The 14,763-nt window shown below is 44.3% G+C and overlaps 1 protein-coding gene across 2 annotated transcripts in view; it reads left to right on the forward strand.

Moving 5' to 3' along the window:
- Positions 1-14,763, forward strand: part of HYDIN (HYDIN axonemal central pair apparatus protein) — a 2,122,366-nt gene that overhangs the window by 1,667,620 nt on the left and 439,983 nt on the right. For both annotated transcript variants that reach the window (XM_069217473.1, XM_069217472.1), the window contains one exon: positions 759-924. In XM_069217473.1, coding sequence (XP_069073574.1) covers positions 759-924 — 166 coding nt within the window. The remainder of the gene's footprint in view (positions 1-758; positions 925-14,763) is intronic.

Below are 14,763 nucleotides of genomic sequence, written 5' to 3' on the forward strand. Positions count from 1 at the left end.
AGAATGTAAATTAGTGAGTAGAAATCCCTTTTCCACTAGTTACAATGTTTCTATTAACATATTTTTCATGTAATTATTACTAATTTTACCATTGGAAAAGTATACAAAATGGCTCTGCAAGAGAGCCTTACAGCATATATTCTCTTCCTTGATTCTGTTGCTTGAGTTCATTCATTGTTTGAAATGGTAACGGTTTAACAAACCTTTGTGTGATGCTTTTTTCTGTTTGTTCATCAATGTGATTCCCTAAACATGGTTTGCTCTGTGTATCAGTACGGTACTCTCTTCCTAATTGCCTCTATGATCCTATCAGTCTCTCTCTTATTTTTGTGAGTGTGGCTGTATCTCTTTCAGGTTTTACTTCTGTGGTGCTCGCTCTGTGCCTAATGTTGAGTCACGTGTAACACAATACATATGGTCAGTGCCCTGTAAAAATTAGCATATTAAATTGCCTTAGTTGGTGGCTTGTGCCAAAATGACTCCTCAAACAGATCTTAAATTTTAGGAGATTAACTGATTTATGCTTAAAAACATTGTTCTAAAAGACATTATGATACGTGGCCCGATTTATGCAAAATATATTCTAGTTGATAAATTTCAATTGAGGTGCAAAATTGCATGTCTTTTTGGTGAATGCTCGTCTTTGTTCTGTTTAATTGAAAATGATTTTTTTTTATTGGAGGTGTATTCTGTCCCTTATTTGAGTTATTCTTATCATATATCTGTAAATATATATGTATATTCTTGTTACTTTGCAGTTTTTCTCTGGACACAGGACCTGATATACCAACTTTAGGCTCCATTTTATCCATACTTCCCCAGAAGGGCACTTTGGCTCCCAGTGATCGACCTACACAAATTCAGATCATCTTTCATTCCAAGAAAGAAGTAGAGATTTTGGAGAAGCCAGTACTGCGCTGTCAGGTAAGTTTTGATCTCCAAAAGCCACCTGACAAGGGCTCTCTCTTTCAGATTTCGTATCAGTTCACAAGTTCATGGACAATGGGTAATTATTCCCTGTGGAAAAAGTGGCAATGGTTAAACCAACACTCCCTGCCTCGTGGGCAGCTGTGCTGTGTGGATTATCAATAGTGGTAGACTAAGGAAACAGTATGTGTAGATTTTATTAATTATGTAATCTGGGTCGTAAATCATGCAGGGGCTCTTTGAGTTGTCTAGAACTGGCAAAGATAATGGGTGCCAGGCTGAAAAAGAATGAATAGTGAAAAGGGTGCTCACTAATATGACATCTGCTAACTAACTAGCGTTCCCAATCCAGTGGTTTCAGGTGCCTTCAGCATCCTAATTGATCAGAAAAGAGTTAAGAGCAAAACCATGTAACACAGCGGGTCAAGAAATTTGCACCTCTAGAGATATTTACACAACTTGGATGGACAAGATAGGATTTGGGAATGCCAAACACATTCTTGCAGCAGAACTGGTTAGGAATCGGTATTCGAAGGCTTGAGTCAGCCGTGGTAGAAAAATCCATGTAAAAACACATAACATAAACACTAATAGGGAAGAGAAGGCACTCCCATGGCTAAGGGCGAGAATGAGTGAGAAACAATACCCCAAACTGAATTTGAAAGTCGCCTTTAGGTGATAGATGACATTCCAGGAAGATGCAGTGAATGAGATAATCAGTCATTAGGAGGCAGAGTAGATGTACATTTTTGAAAAGGGTAGAGAACATACCCTGAAGAAACAGGCAGCAAGTGACACCAAATGCAAGCAGTAGCGGAGTGGGGTTCACAAGGTGGATCCAGAATTGAGAAGGGCCAAGTTCAAGTGATAATCAACTTTTTTTAGTGATACTTTTTTTTGGATACCTAAGTGTGCACTAACATTGTCATTATTCAGTCTGTTTCGAAATGACCATGCTCCTAAGAGCATCAGTGGTCTCAATAAGATGCAGTCTTTTTGGCCACATCAGGCCAAACTTCAAGATAGCAATGTCTTGTTCCTTGAATCCTAGAGAGGAAGTTTGGATTGTAGCCATCAGGAGGGCGGAAGGAACTTCATTGCTCAGAGGACTGTGCAGGCACCAGTAGGAAAAAATATTGGGCCAATGAGGATCTTTCTGATAACAGCATTCTTCTGGTGGCACAGCGGGTGCTGACCTTCCTGGACTCTGTGCTCCCACGCCGACTGGACCATATAGATTATGTGCAGGCAGGACAGCTGTCAATGTGTTGGACATGAGACTGTGACATTATGACACTGATGTGTCCCCAAAAGAAGCCAGTGATCGTAGTCTACCCTGAAGATGTTTACCTAAGGACGACCTATGTTTTTCTGTATGATACCCATAGTTCCAGAAATGGCAAATCAGTCCAGGCCTCAGGTTCTTCAGCAAGTTTCATATTGGGAATTAGAATGTACTACTCTTAGAGTAGAGCATTGCAAGAAAAACCTCTGGCAGTAATGACACAACTTTGATAAATAAATTGCAGGATTTAAGTGAGTTAGATACTTTTTAAGACAGTGCTTTTAATGATGTCTTCCAATTTGTCATGTAGCGGGGCTCCAAAAAAGGCCTAGGTCATCTAACCCCTACGCCTTAATGGCCAGCACCACAACCTTTGCTAGTTTCTCCACTGCCACAGAGATGTCCTCACATGGTATGTTGATGTTCACAATAAGGATATCCTCCTGGAGACAAATAGCATTGTCACAGACTTAATTAGATTTAGCTTTCAGAGGCAGCACAGGAAGATCATGTCTGGCGAAGGAATAGCATCCAACTGGAGCATTGAGCCAAGTAGTCCAGCCGCACATCCCTGTGTCCCAAATATTACATTATGTCGTGCTCCCAACCAAGGCACCCGCTGCTCCCAGAGTGCAAACAAAGAAGGTCCAATGTGTATATGTTGCAATTAAAGGGGCACTGACAAAATTCACATAAGAAGTAATCATCAAAGCATGTTGTTCCAACAAAGCCTTTATTTTCCACAATACAACAGGCAACAGCCAATGTGTTTCTTTCACCACCTGTGAACTTCCTAGGGCATTAATGTTTTATACTTGTGTAGAACGTTGCAGTCTCCTAATGTACCGCCTGCGCATATCCAACCACATATATTCCATGGTGCTGTCCCTTTAAATGACATATATTGACTCCAGTTGGAATCGTTTCAACTCTTAATAGCCGTGATAAGCCACTCTACGGCACTACATATGCTTCCAAACACTCAGCAAAACACCATGGTGCCCCTCCAATTGCAATATACTGGTGAAGGAATAGATCAGAGTACTCTTTCTGACTGAAAAGCATACACCTCTCAGTTACCTAATTCTAAACTTTGAGGGTTTTTTCTAAGGACAACTTTCTGACTTTACAAAAAGTCTAAAATATGATAGTAATGAAGCTTCAGATTGAAATCTCTGTCCCACAGGTGCAAACCTGTTATTTTCCAAATGTTACAGCCAGTTATTGAGCAGGGTTTCTTATACTCCTGGTACCTGGCATCTCGCAGACAACCATTGAGGAGTCTCTCAGGCCAGCCTCAATCAGGCCAATAGGAAAAGACCAAGGGAGGAATACAAAATTAAAATTCCTTGTTCTTACCTTTAGTTCTTAGTGGAAAGGCACCCATAGATTACTTAATAGTTTTTGCTGTGTGCAAAAGGTTGCTTTCCTCTTCTTCAGTTCTCCAAAATAGACATAGGAGACACCTATTCTTCTCTAGAAAGATGTGCTAAACAGCAGAAACATCACTAAGAGTACCACAATCCCTTTTGGCTACAATATTTAATTTCTTTAGTACTTGATGTAGCATTTGCTGAAATTTTGTTCAGAGACCCAAAAGATGACTTGAGGGAAATTCACAAAGAGGGTTTAATCTTTTTAAAAGAACGAGTTAAGCGATGGTCTCAGCAGAACATTTTTAGCTATTGCCATGGTGTCTCCATTAGACTTCCCACAGGGACAAGGTAAACCCCTCTGAATCAGTAAGCACAATTGAAAATTCTAGACCTTCCTTTTCTGGAAGCATTCCTTTAGACTCGTTTGTAAACGTTGCAACAAATTAAGACAGAAGTCAAAGCTTAAATTTGTTGAATTGAGAAAGAGGGAGGAGTTTCCTAGAGTCATATTAAAATCCTTTGCAGCAGGCTTTTCTTGGCAGCTGATTACACCTTGTTGATAAAACAGCATCAGGAGGAGCAAAGCGAAAAGCCTGCAAATCATTACGCTTTTTTATTTTACTTTTTGTAGTTTCCTACAGTACATTCAAGGCCAATCTGATATCGACGCTCTTCACAGAAAAAAACAACAGATGTTAGAGGGCGTCCAGAATCTAAACATAAGAGCACAATTGTGGTTCAATTTATAGGAGAAAACGGAATAGTCACACAATTTGAAATGCAGTATTTACAGGAAAGTAAAACAAATTACATCTTGGCAATTTGAGCCTCAGTTTGTCATAGGTGACTTCCCATCCGCGTTTTAAGTTGACCATAGGATGAAGCATCATGTCTTGCGGCTTTGAGGATGTCCAAAACAAGGCAATGGGTTCCTACGCTTAAAGCAGTATCACTGAGTAGCCTCTCCTGCTATAAGGGAAAGTTGCCTATATTCAGACTCTAGCCTTAAATGAACCTGAGGTATGGACTTGCATAGGTTAATAATTTAGTGATGGGCTTTACTTAGCACTAAATTAAAGAAACATTTAAAACTATAGAAAACCCTCTACTCCAGAGGTTTGGTTTTAACATCTGCCATCGGCAACAGCTATATTTCCTTAAGGATTTAAAATGTTCCTTTGCTTGGCCAGTGCCAAAGTGACTGACACTTTTCCAAAAAACATCTTTGTTTGCATTTCAGTTTTTTACCCTAATACAATTCTGTTCATTGTGCTAAGATCCTGAATTGGAGGATTTTGAGCCCTGTGTGCTTTCTAAGATTTTAGCAGTCACTGGACGTCCACTGTAGTTTTATCCAGAAAACTGTGCTGACTGCAGCATTAGGTTTAACACAGTTTTATCTCCAAGTTCAGGGGGGAATGCAGTCACAGATGACAGTGCTAGTCACAGGTGAATATGTACAAGCAGAATAGTAAAAGGAGCCCATACCCAACCCTGTTTCTGATCCCAGGGTGTTGGATGTTTTAGGGCCCACACATCCTTCCCTCCCACCGTGACCCCGGCCCAGGGGTAGGAATGAAGGTGGCGGATTGTGTTTAATAGTGGGGGACTTTGTGCCCCATTGTTCTAATTAACACCGCAGCTTGTTTCTTTCACTGTGGTCAAAAGCCATTGAAACATCAGTGAACAAACGTATATAGGTGTAACCTGTCTTTTTACTGAATTTTAGACCACCAATAAATGAGTAACTCCTTATATGTAGTGAAATATCCGTTCCTAAGACTGTTTTTGTTGAACGATAATAGTCTTGCATTTTCTCCACACAGTCTGGAAGCACTGCTGAAAGGATTTTTGAACATAGCTTGGCATCTTCTTGTAAATAATTTGAATCCAAATCCCAGAACACAATCTATTTGCATTTTACTAGGTCAACCATTCCCCTTTTTTCATAAATGAGGTGAAGCAGGAGGCCTCACCAAGCATCTGGTATGGTAGTAAAATGTAGATTTTCCTAGTAGATATGAAAGAAATTCTTAATTTTATTAAAGACACGGAGGCGAGTATTTTGCCATTCTTTTCTTGTTTATTAAAATAGCAGCGCAGTCAAGAAACTACAAATCCCAAAAAGCGAACAATGGGACAAAACGTAGTCCAATGAGTCCCACCAACCAGACAACCCCCCCTAGTAGTTATCTTGTCTGTGAAAAGCCCTCTTTTCTTGTGCGAGTGATCAAAAGGTAAAGAACATAGGAACAATAGAGAAAATTATACAACAAGCCATTAGAACCGAAAAAAGTTCCTGGAGAAAGTTCACAACTTTATGTAGATTTTGTAAGGAACCAACAGTTTCTGGAATGGAGTTGAGGAAACAATCCAAAGTCTCTGGAAACGGAGAGGGATGTTATCCTGGAGATGAAGACTGTGCAGCAGAAGATGATGCTGTGAGGGAGGGAGAAAAACACAAAGTAAGAACAATGAGGTGGGATAATACTCGCCTCTGTGTCTTTTAATAAAATTAAGAATTTCCTTCATAACTTACTGGGAAAATCTACATTTTATGACAAGAACAGAGGCTCTTATTATGCTTGTTTAAAGCAAATTAATCACTGTTAAAGAAGCATGTTGTACAGGTTTGCAATAAAATGCTTTCAAAACATTATCATTTGACCAGTCAGACGATTTGAGAATATCCTACAGCCGAGAACCACCCTAAAACGCCTTAGAACCCATAGCTCCTCTGGATGAATGAGCTCCAAAAGAGGAAGTATCAATGCCCGCTAAAGACATAACCCACTTAACCCAACGACCGAGAGTATGAGATGATACAGGCTTGAAAGGTTTAATAAATTAAATGAGGAGTTGAGATGCAGCGGATGATCTCAAATCGACTGTCTTTGTTCTTAAACCTTTAAGCATTGGCCTACACATAACTTAGGATGATCAGGGAAATAGGGATAAAACCCTGTAGACAAATTAGTTTGTGTACGCCTATGAACTGTAAAACAAAAAAACCTCAAGGAGTAAATTGGCGAGTGGTAATGTTAAGCGCTTTAACATCTGAAAGCGGTTTGATAGAAACAAGGCATAACAACATGGTAAGTTTTGCAGACAACATTTTCAATGAAAGAACTGTATTATTAGGCCACAATAAAAACAGGTTTAGTACCAAATTAACATCCCACACAGAATTATACTTTGTTAAAGGAGGATTACAAAATGTTACTCCCTTTATTAGGCGGCAGATTAACGGGTGTTCTCCCACTGGTTTTAGCTGACCCATAAAAGCTAATGGTGCAATACGTTTTGCCTTTGCTAGCTTCTGCAGCCAGAAAATGAACTATAGAAGTTACATACGCTGGAAAGAAATCAATATGTTTCCCATGCACCAGCTATCCCATAAGGACTATGCTGATCTGTATGCCTTTTTTGTTCCTGGAGCCCATGATTGGTTAATGAAGTTTGAAGCTTCTGTCAAAATAAGCGGGATTGAATGGGAATCCCTGAGATTTTCCAAGCTGAGAGAATGAGAAGATTGTCGATAACCAGGCTGTGTAGAAGACCTTGAGGATTCGAAAGAAGATGTGGAAATGAAGGGAGAAGAAACGGGGATTCTATTGAGAGTTCCAAAAGAGTAGGGAACCCCACCTGAGATTGCCAGAAAGGGGCTACGAGAATCAGTACTGCTCCTTGTCTTCTTACCTGGGCTAGTAATCTGCTGATCATAATGAATGGAGGGAAAGCAAAATTGAGAGAGGTTGACCAATCCTCAGAAAATGCATTGGATGCCAAGGCTAATGGATCTGGGTGCCAACTGAAGAATTGCAGAAGTTGGGCATTGAGACGAGAAACAAAAAGATCTATTTGGAAAGGACCCCATTCGTGATGAATAGAGTTGAATATATTGGGATGGAGCTTCCAATCGCTTGAGTCTTGGAAATGACGAGAGTGCCAATCCGCCACTGAATTTAGGTCACTCGGTAAATACTCTGCATGTACCAAGATTCTATTTTTGAGGGAAAGATCCCAGAAACTCTTCACTAGATCTGCCAAAGCTTTGGATTTTGTGCCTCCCAAATGGTTGATGTAACGGACCGCCGAAATGTTGCCCACCCTGAGAAGGATAGAATAACAAACTCTGGCCCTCATTCTGACCTTGGCGGGCGGCGGAGGCCGCCCGCCAAAGTCCCGCCGTCAGGTTACCGTTCCGCGGTCGAAAGACCGCGGCGGTAATTCTGACTTTCCCGCTGGGCTGGCGGGCGGTCGCCTTCAGACCGCCAGCCAGCCCAGCGGGAAAGAGGCTTCCACGAGGAAGCCGGCTCGGAATCGAGCCGGCGGAGTGGAAGCTGTGCGACGGGTGCAGTTGCACCCGTCGCGTATTTCACTGTCTGCGCAGCAGACAGTGAAATACTTGTAGGGGCCCTCTTACGGGGGCCCCTGCAATGCCCATGCCAGTGGCATGGGCACTGCAGGGGCCCCCAGGGGCCCCGCGACCCCCCCTACCGCCATCCGGATCTCGGCGGTCCGACCGCCGGGATCTGGATGGCGGTAGGGGGGGTCGGAATCCCCGCGGCGGTGCAGCAAGCTGCGCCGCCGCGGAGGATTCAATGGGGCCGCGGTACACTGGCGGGACCCCGCCAGTGGTGCCGGTCCGACCGCGGCTTTACCGCCGCGGTCGGAATCCCCATTGGAGCACCGCCGGCCTGTCGGCGGTGCTCCCGCGGTCCTCCGCCCTGGCGGTCAAAGACCGCCAGGGTCAGAATGACCACCTCTGTCTTTTGTGAGGCTTTTGATTGCAAAGGAGCCAGAAAGCATCTCTAAACAATTGATATGCAACCTGGACGCCTCTAGTGACCATTTACCTCTAGTTGAAATCTGGCCACACCGGGCACCCTAACCCGAACAACTTGCGTCTGATTACAATACAAGATCTGGGGCTGATGCAAAAATGGTTTTGCCATTCCAGCCATCCAAATGATATATCCACCATTGTAACTCTATTTGAGACTCTTGATCTAGGGAAATAACGTCTGAATAAGCAAGACCATTTTGAAGATGCTGAATCTTGAGTCTTTGAAGAGCCCAATAATGAAGTGGGCCTGGAAAAAAAGCTCGAATTGAAGAGGACTGAAGACCGCCTATCCTTGTTAAAGCTCTGAGAGAAAACTGAGCCGTGTGTAAAATATGAAGGATTTTGGATTTGATAGACTTTACTTTTGCTGGGGCCAATTGAAGAGTAGCGGAGACGGAATCTATGAGGAAGCCTAGAAATTCTATTTGCTGCACAGGAGTTAAGACAGATTTTTCTAGATTGATGATGAGCCCGAGGTATGATAGGAGAGAACAAGTCAAACGGACCTGAGATTGAAGGGAGGGAAGATTCTGATTCATAATCCGAATGTTGTCCAAGTAAATGATCAGTGTGATTTCTTGAGCTCTGAGAAAAGCTACCACTGGTTTCAAGAGTTTTGTAAAACACCATGGAGCGGAAGAGAAGAAAAATTAAAAGTCTGGTTTAGCCACTGGAATTGTAAGAACTTCCTTGATTGAGGATAAATGCGTATAGTGAGATACGCATCCTAAAGATCCAAACGAACCATCCAATCTCCCTGAAAGAGAGAATCCCTGAGGTGTAAGATAGTCTCCAATTTGAAATGGCAATAAGCAACAAAGTGATTGAATTGTTTTAAATTGATAACCGGACGCATCTTTTTGTTCTTTTTTTTAACTAGGAATACCAAACTGAGAAAACCTGGAGAATCTAGAGAATCTAGACAACAAGGGACAATAGCCTGTTTTTGAAGAAGAGCTTGAGCTTCCAACGAGATTAGATTTGTCATTTCTACAGAAAAATGTGGAGGATAAAGAAGCATCGCCTGAAAAGGTTCTGAATAGAGTTCTATGACATAACCCTGAACCGTGGTCAATGCCCATGTATCCGCAGTAATCGCCTGCCATTTTGGAAGGAAAAGCGTTAGTCGACCTCCAACAATAGGAAGGCCAGAAGGGTGACTTACCTGCTTGAGAGGTATATCTGGAACCTCTATTTCCTCTGCTGCGAAATCCACAACTTCTCTGCGGATAAAATTGAGGTCTGTATTCCTGAAATGAGGATTGGGAAGAGGCACAGAAACCTTGGACGTTGTAAGAGTGGCCTGCAAAGCAGGGCCTACCCATGCCGACCTTGGAGAAAACCCGACCAGAAAACATCTTCTTCAAAGATTGTTGTGCTTTATCTAGTGAAAGCAGCTACATACTTGCTAAGCTCCTTGATAAATGAGTCTCCAAACAGAAGGCCTTCTGCCTTGATACCTGGATCTGAGACCGCCAGGTTCACCAACTTGGGATCCAGTTTGAGCAGGAGCCCCTTCCTGCGCTCATAAGTTTTGCGGCATTAAATTGCCTAGCAGACAGACAGCACGTTGGACCCAAAAAGATAACTCACCTGGGTCAACAGAGGTATGTTCCAACCTGGCTGATTCAGCTAAATCAAAGATGCGTGTTAATGGTCCCACCACATCTAAGAGTTTATCTTGGCATGTGGACCATGCTTTATCCACTCCTTTGCGTGGATCTTTACCAAATTTTGTGAAAAAGGTAAGGAGTGAAGGGTCAATATTAAGTCTTACAGAACTTTTAGAGTGAAGTGATGGTCGAGGACATTTGGAACGTAACTTTGCCCTAGTCTATTTATCCAGAGGAGTGCGCAGACGTGAGGCAACATATTTTCCAACATGGTCTGCTGGAAACCATTCCGTTAAATGAGGGTGAAGGATTTTGTTTGGGTTGAACCTACGGACCCTTTGGGAGTCAGAAACTGTGCCAGTTTTGGAAACTTCTGAAGATGAAGGTTTGGACTTCTTTGGAGCTGGGAGATAAAAGGATCCTCATTGTCATCATTGGACTTACCAGCGTCCGAGACTGCATCACCCAAGTCGTCATCAGTGTCTGGACGATATATTTTTGGACTTCTTATTACATTTAAGAGCCGATTTTATGTTTGTAATCCCCTTCCTTAAGGGAGGCCTGTGAGGAGCCACGTCCTCCGCCTGCCGTGAGGACTTCTCACCAACCAACAGCACCACTTTTGAGATATTTTTAGGAAGAGGGTGCTTTCTGCTATCGCCCACAGACTGGGCCAAAGTCGTCTTAGATACAAGGTTAAGCACTGATTTTTTTCCAATTTTTTTTGATAATTTGTTCATATAGACAGTAACTGCCTGTTTCACTGAGACTTGAATAAAGTCACTCAAATTGTCCTTGATGGACTCCTCCTCATCATCCAAATTGGAAGAGATAAGAGAACTATCAATCTCCATCGTGAAGTCTATTGGAAATGCTGACGGAAACAAAACGGTAAAGAAGGGGTTTAATTACTGAGCTTGAAGGCACAGAAGCTCAACTCTGCCTATCGGCGGGTAAAAGGGATTGACCTGTAATAAGAAGTAGGCAAATCCCTTTAGAAATGAAGGAGCAGGCTTGTGAGCTATACGAGGGGGAAAACGGCTGTAGAAATGAAGGAGCGCTCTGAAAAATGCCCAAACGAAGAAGAAGCAGTTAAGGAAACACAAAGTCCACCTCAACTGTCGTCTAAAATGGCGACCACAAGTTGAGGAGACCGTCGTAGTTGGATTCGAGAGTGCGAGCGAAGCACAGAGCCGAAAGTCAGGCATGTGGCTACAAGCTGACTAGGAAAGAAAGCGAGTTGGGGAAAGCAGCGCTCATGAATATATACACACACAGAATAACAGCAATATGCCAATGTTACTAAAAATATTCGGAAACGTTATGAAAGTACTTATCTTGAATGCGAGCAGCAAGAAAAGAGGGTTGTTCACAGACAAGATAACTACTGGGGGGGAGGGGTTGTCTGGTTGGTGATTGGTGGGACTCATTGGACTACGTTTTGTTTCCCATCGGCTGCCGTTGTTTGCCTTTTGGGATTTGTAGGTTCTTGAATGTGCTGCTATTTTAATAAACAAGAAAAGAAAGGCATAATATGAGCCTCCATTCTTGTCATAAAATTACAAATCAAAAGTCCCTATCTTGTTCAATAACAACAATAACAACATTTTCTTCCTCCAAGCCTAACCTCCTATATATCACAAGTTTATTTATTGGAGGTGCAACATATGTCAACTTGGACAAGAAGGACTATGAATCTGGGTAATGAAGATTACTGGTAATCATTGCCCCCTCAACCCTGCTCTCCTCATCCCAGTACTTATATTGTGAATACTTCCCAAGCTAACAATTGCACCCGAAACAGATTATGCAGAAAATAGTTTATTTATATCTGACAGAGACTTCAAGCTGCAGATTTCTCACATAGAATGACTCCAGGCGTCAGACTGGATCCAGAAGATTTTCGTGAGTAGTACCCCTGCACGCCAGTAGGTGGTGTCATTAGGTTCCATATGCATCGTCTGTTCCATAATTGACGTCCACAGCGCCTATATAGGCACCACCCAGGCGCGCTGATGTGAGTTCATTTCTTTCCGTGCTAGCAGGCGCAGATCAGTGAAGAACTACCCCTTTATTCGCTTTTTGATTGAATTTTAAAAAAATGTTTTGTCAACAATTTTTTGAGGTTCACCTCCTGGTGTAGCAGGATGTCATCTAGGAAGGCCGGCTCCAAGCCCTGTGGTGCCTGTCACCGGCAGATGTCCTTGACGGACTCACACCTTGTTTGCCTGTGGTGCCTCGAGAGCTACCAAGACCGAACTCACGCTCCCTCAAGCTCATGGAGCTCCATTGTGCAGCACTGCACCGGTCGAGGTCCTGGTTGAGAGGAAGGTTCTGGGATCGGTCGCAGAATCTGAAGTCTTTGTCCCAGTAGAAATCATCGAGACACTCGGATAAGTCCAAACATAATAAGTCGTTGAAACATGCTTCAACTCCTCCTCCGTCGGCTAATGAGACACGGAAGCGTTCACATTCTAGGCCTCGCTCAGCAGTTGAGCCTGCGCTCGGGCCGACTTTGCTCTTCTCAGAGTTTCCGGGAGCCAAAGTGACCCCCGTCCAACTTGAGGAGTTTTATAATACCATATTTGGGTGGCCTGACCCTTCCGGGGCGCCTCTGGGACCTGCAGAATCCACATGGGCCCATGCTGGTTGCACCCTGGTGGCTCCACCCCACATACCATTGGGGCCCTAAAGATCCACTTCTGGATCCAGACCGACACCAGTTGTGGCACCTTGACCTTTCCTGGCACTGGTCCTGACTCTGCATGGCTTACTGGCAGCTCCATCCCCATTTTGATCCTAGACTCCGTTACGGAGCCTGAGAGGCATCACTTGATGCTGTATCTAGCACCATCAGGAGTCTTGCCTCCCAGACCGGATCCTGAGCCCTATTCCTATGGTCTTTCTCTCAGGGAGGAATGAGAGGGGTCATTGGACTCTTTAGAAGTCCAGGCTTTTAAACAAGACATGGACAGGTGTGAGGAACTGGGTGAAGCCAGTGGTCCTGGATACTTCCCCAGATGCTGTCCTGCTTTCTCCCATTACCATGTCTATGGAGAAGGGAACATGGTTTGCTATGGTGGTGCGGAGGGCTGCAGAGGTTCTTGACCTTCAGTTGCTCTCTGTGACGGTCAAGACTAATGTCTTGACAGAGGTGCTTCAGCTGGGAATCTCCCCATCTGAACCACTCCTCCCTTTTAATAAGGCTCTCACAGATGTCCTTATGGGTACCTGGTCCAAACCCAACACAGGGGCACCTGTGAACAGGACAATTACCCATCCCCACTGCCCCGCCCCAGGGGACCCATGTTTCCTGACTCAACACCCCAACCCTGAGAGTTTGGCGGTCCAGGCTCCCACCTCCCATGTCAGCCCTGGCGCATTTCCTTATGCTCCTCTGGATAGGAAATCCTAGATGCTGAAGACACTTTGGAAGATAATGTTTTCTTCTGCCAGCCTGGCATTGTGGTCTGTTAACCCTTCATGCCGTTTGGGCTGCTACTCCCACACTCTGTGGGATACTGTTGCGCAAGTGCTGCCTACGGCCCGCAGCAGGTCCAGGCGATGGTCTCTCAAAAGGTAGTAGATAGGAGAGATGCAGCAAAGTTTACAATTTGATGTCACTAGATACAACAGGCTTGCAAGGCAGAGAGTTTTCTTCGACAGTGGCCCTTAGGCGCCACATTTGGCTGCAGGCTATTGGCTTCTTGGGGGATGTTATGTCTTCTTTAATTGACGTTCCCATTGATGGTCCCCGTCTCTTGGAAACGAAATGGACTCGGCGCTCAAGAGATTTAAGGACAGTTGGGCTTTGGCCCGGTCCTTGGCTTATCTTCCTCCCCCGCCATCCCCAGTCCGCTTTTCACGGCTACAGAAGGGGTTACCAACTGCACCAGTTCCTGCTTAGCCACTGCGATGTGCATGCTTCCAAGCCCCTGCGCAGCAGAGGGCACTGTATCCACAAGTCTCATGGATCAGAAAGCAAGAGGTCGGGTCAGTACACCCCTCCCCCTGCAGCTGCTGCCTCCAAACCCTCTTAATCTGCCTATATATCAGGTGGCTAGCAGGCTCATCACCTTCCCCAGTGGCAGTCCATAACATCAGACAGGTAGGTTTTGCAGATAGTCTTAAAGGGCTACTCCCTCCACTTCCTGACTACTCCCCCCCACCTCCACGCCTCACCCCATGCCACCATCTCAAGACAGGCTGACAGAGGTTCATCTTTCTGTTCTCTGCAATGGAGTTGCGGCTCTCATGGCCAAAGGAGCCATAGAGAGGGTCCCAATGCCAGATGTTGGTCATGGTTGCTATTCCTAATACTGTCTGGTGCCGAAAAAGGATGGAGGCCTTCATCCTATCCTATACCTGCTGCTCCTCAACTACTTCCTCAAGAAGGAAAAATTCAAGATGCTTACCTTGGCTCAGATTCCATCTGCCCTGCACCAGGAGACTGGATGGCAGCGTGGGACTTGCAGGACGAATATTTTCAAATTCCTATCCTGCCTGCCCACAGACATTACCTGCGATTCACAGTCAGCCATGAGCATTTAGTGCTTCCAGTTTGAAGTGCTTTCTTTAGGCCTGACCGGCACCCTTTGCGTGTTTTCCAAGGTGGTGGCTGCAGCTCATCTGTGGAGATTAGGAGTCTCAGTCTTCCCCTAGCTGGACGACTGTCTGTTAAAGGCAGGCTCACCTCAGGCTGTCGTCTCCCCC

The sequence above is a fragment of the Pleurodeles waltl genome, chromosome 12, assembly GCF_031143425.1.
Source record: "Pleurodeles waltl isolate 20211129_DDA chromosome 12, aPleWal1.hap1.20221129, whole genome shotgun sequence".
NCBI lineage: Eukaryota > Metazoa > Chordata > Amphibia > Caudata > Salamandridae > Pleurodeles > Pleurodeles waltl.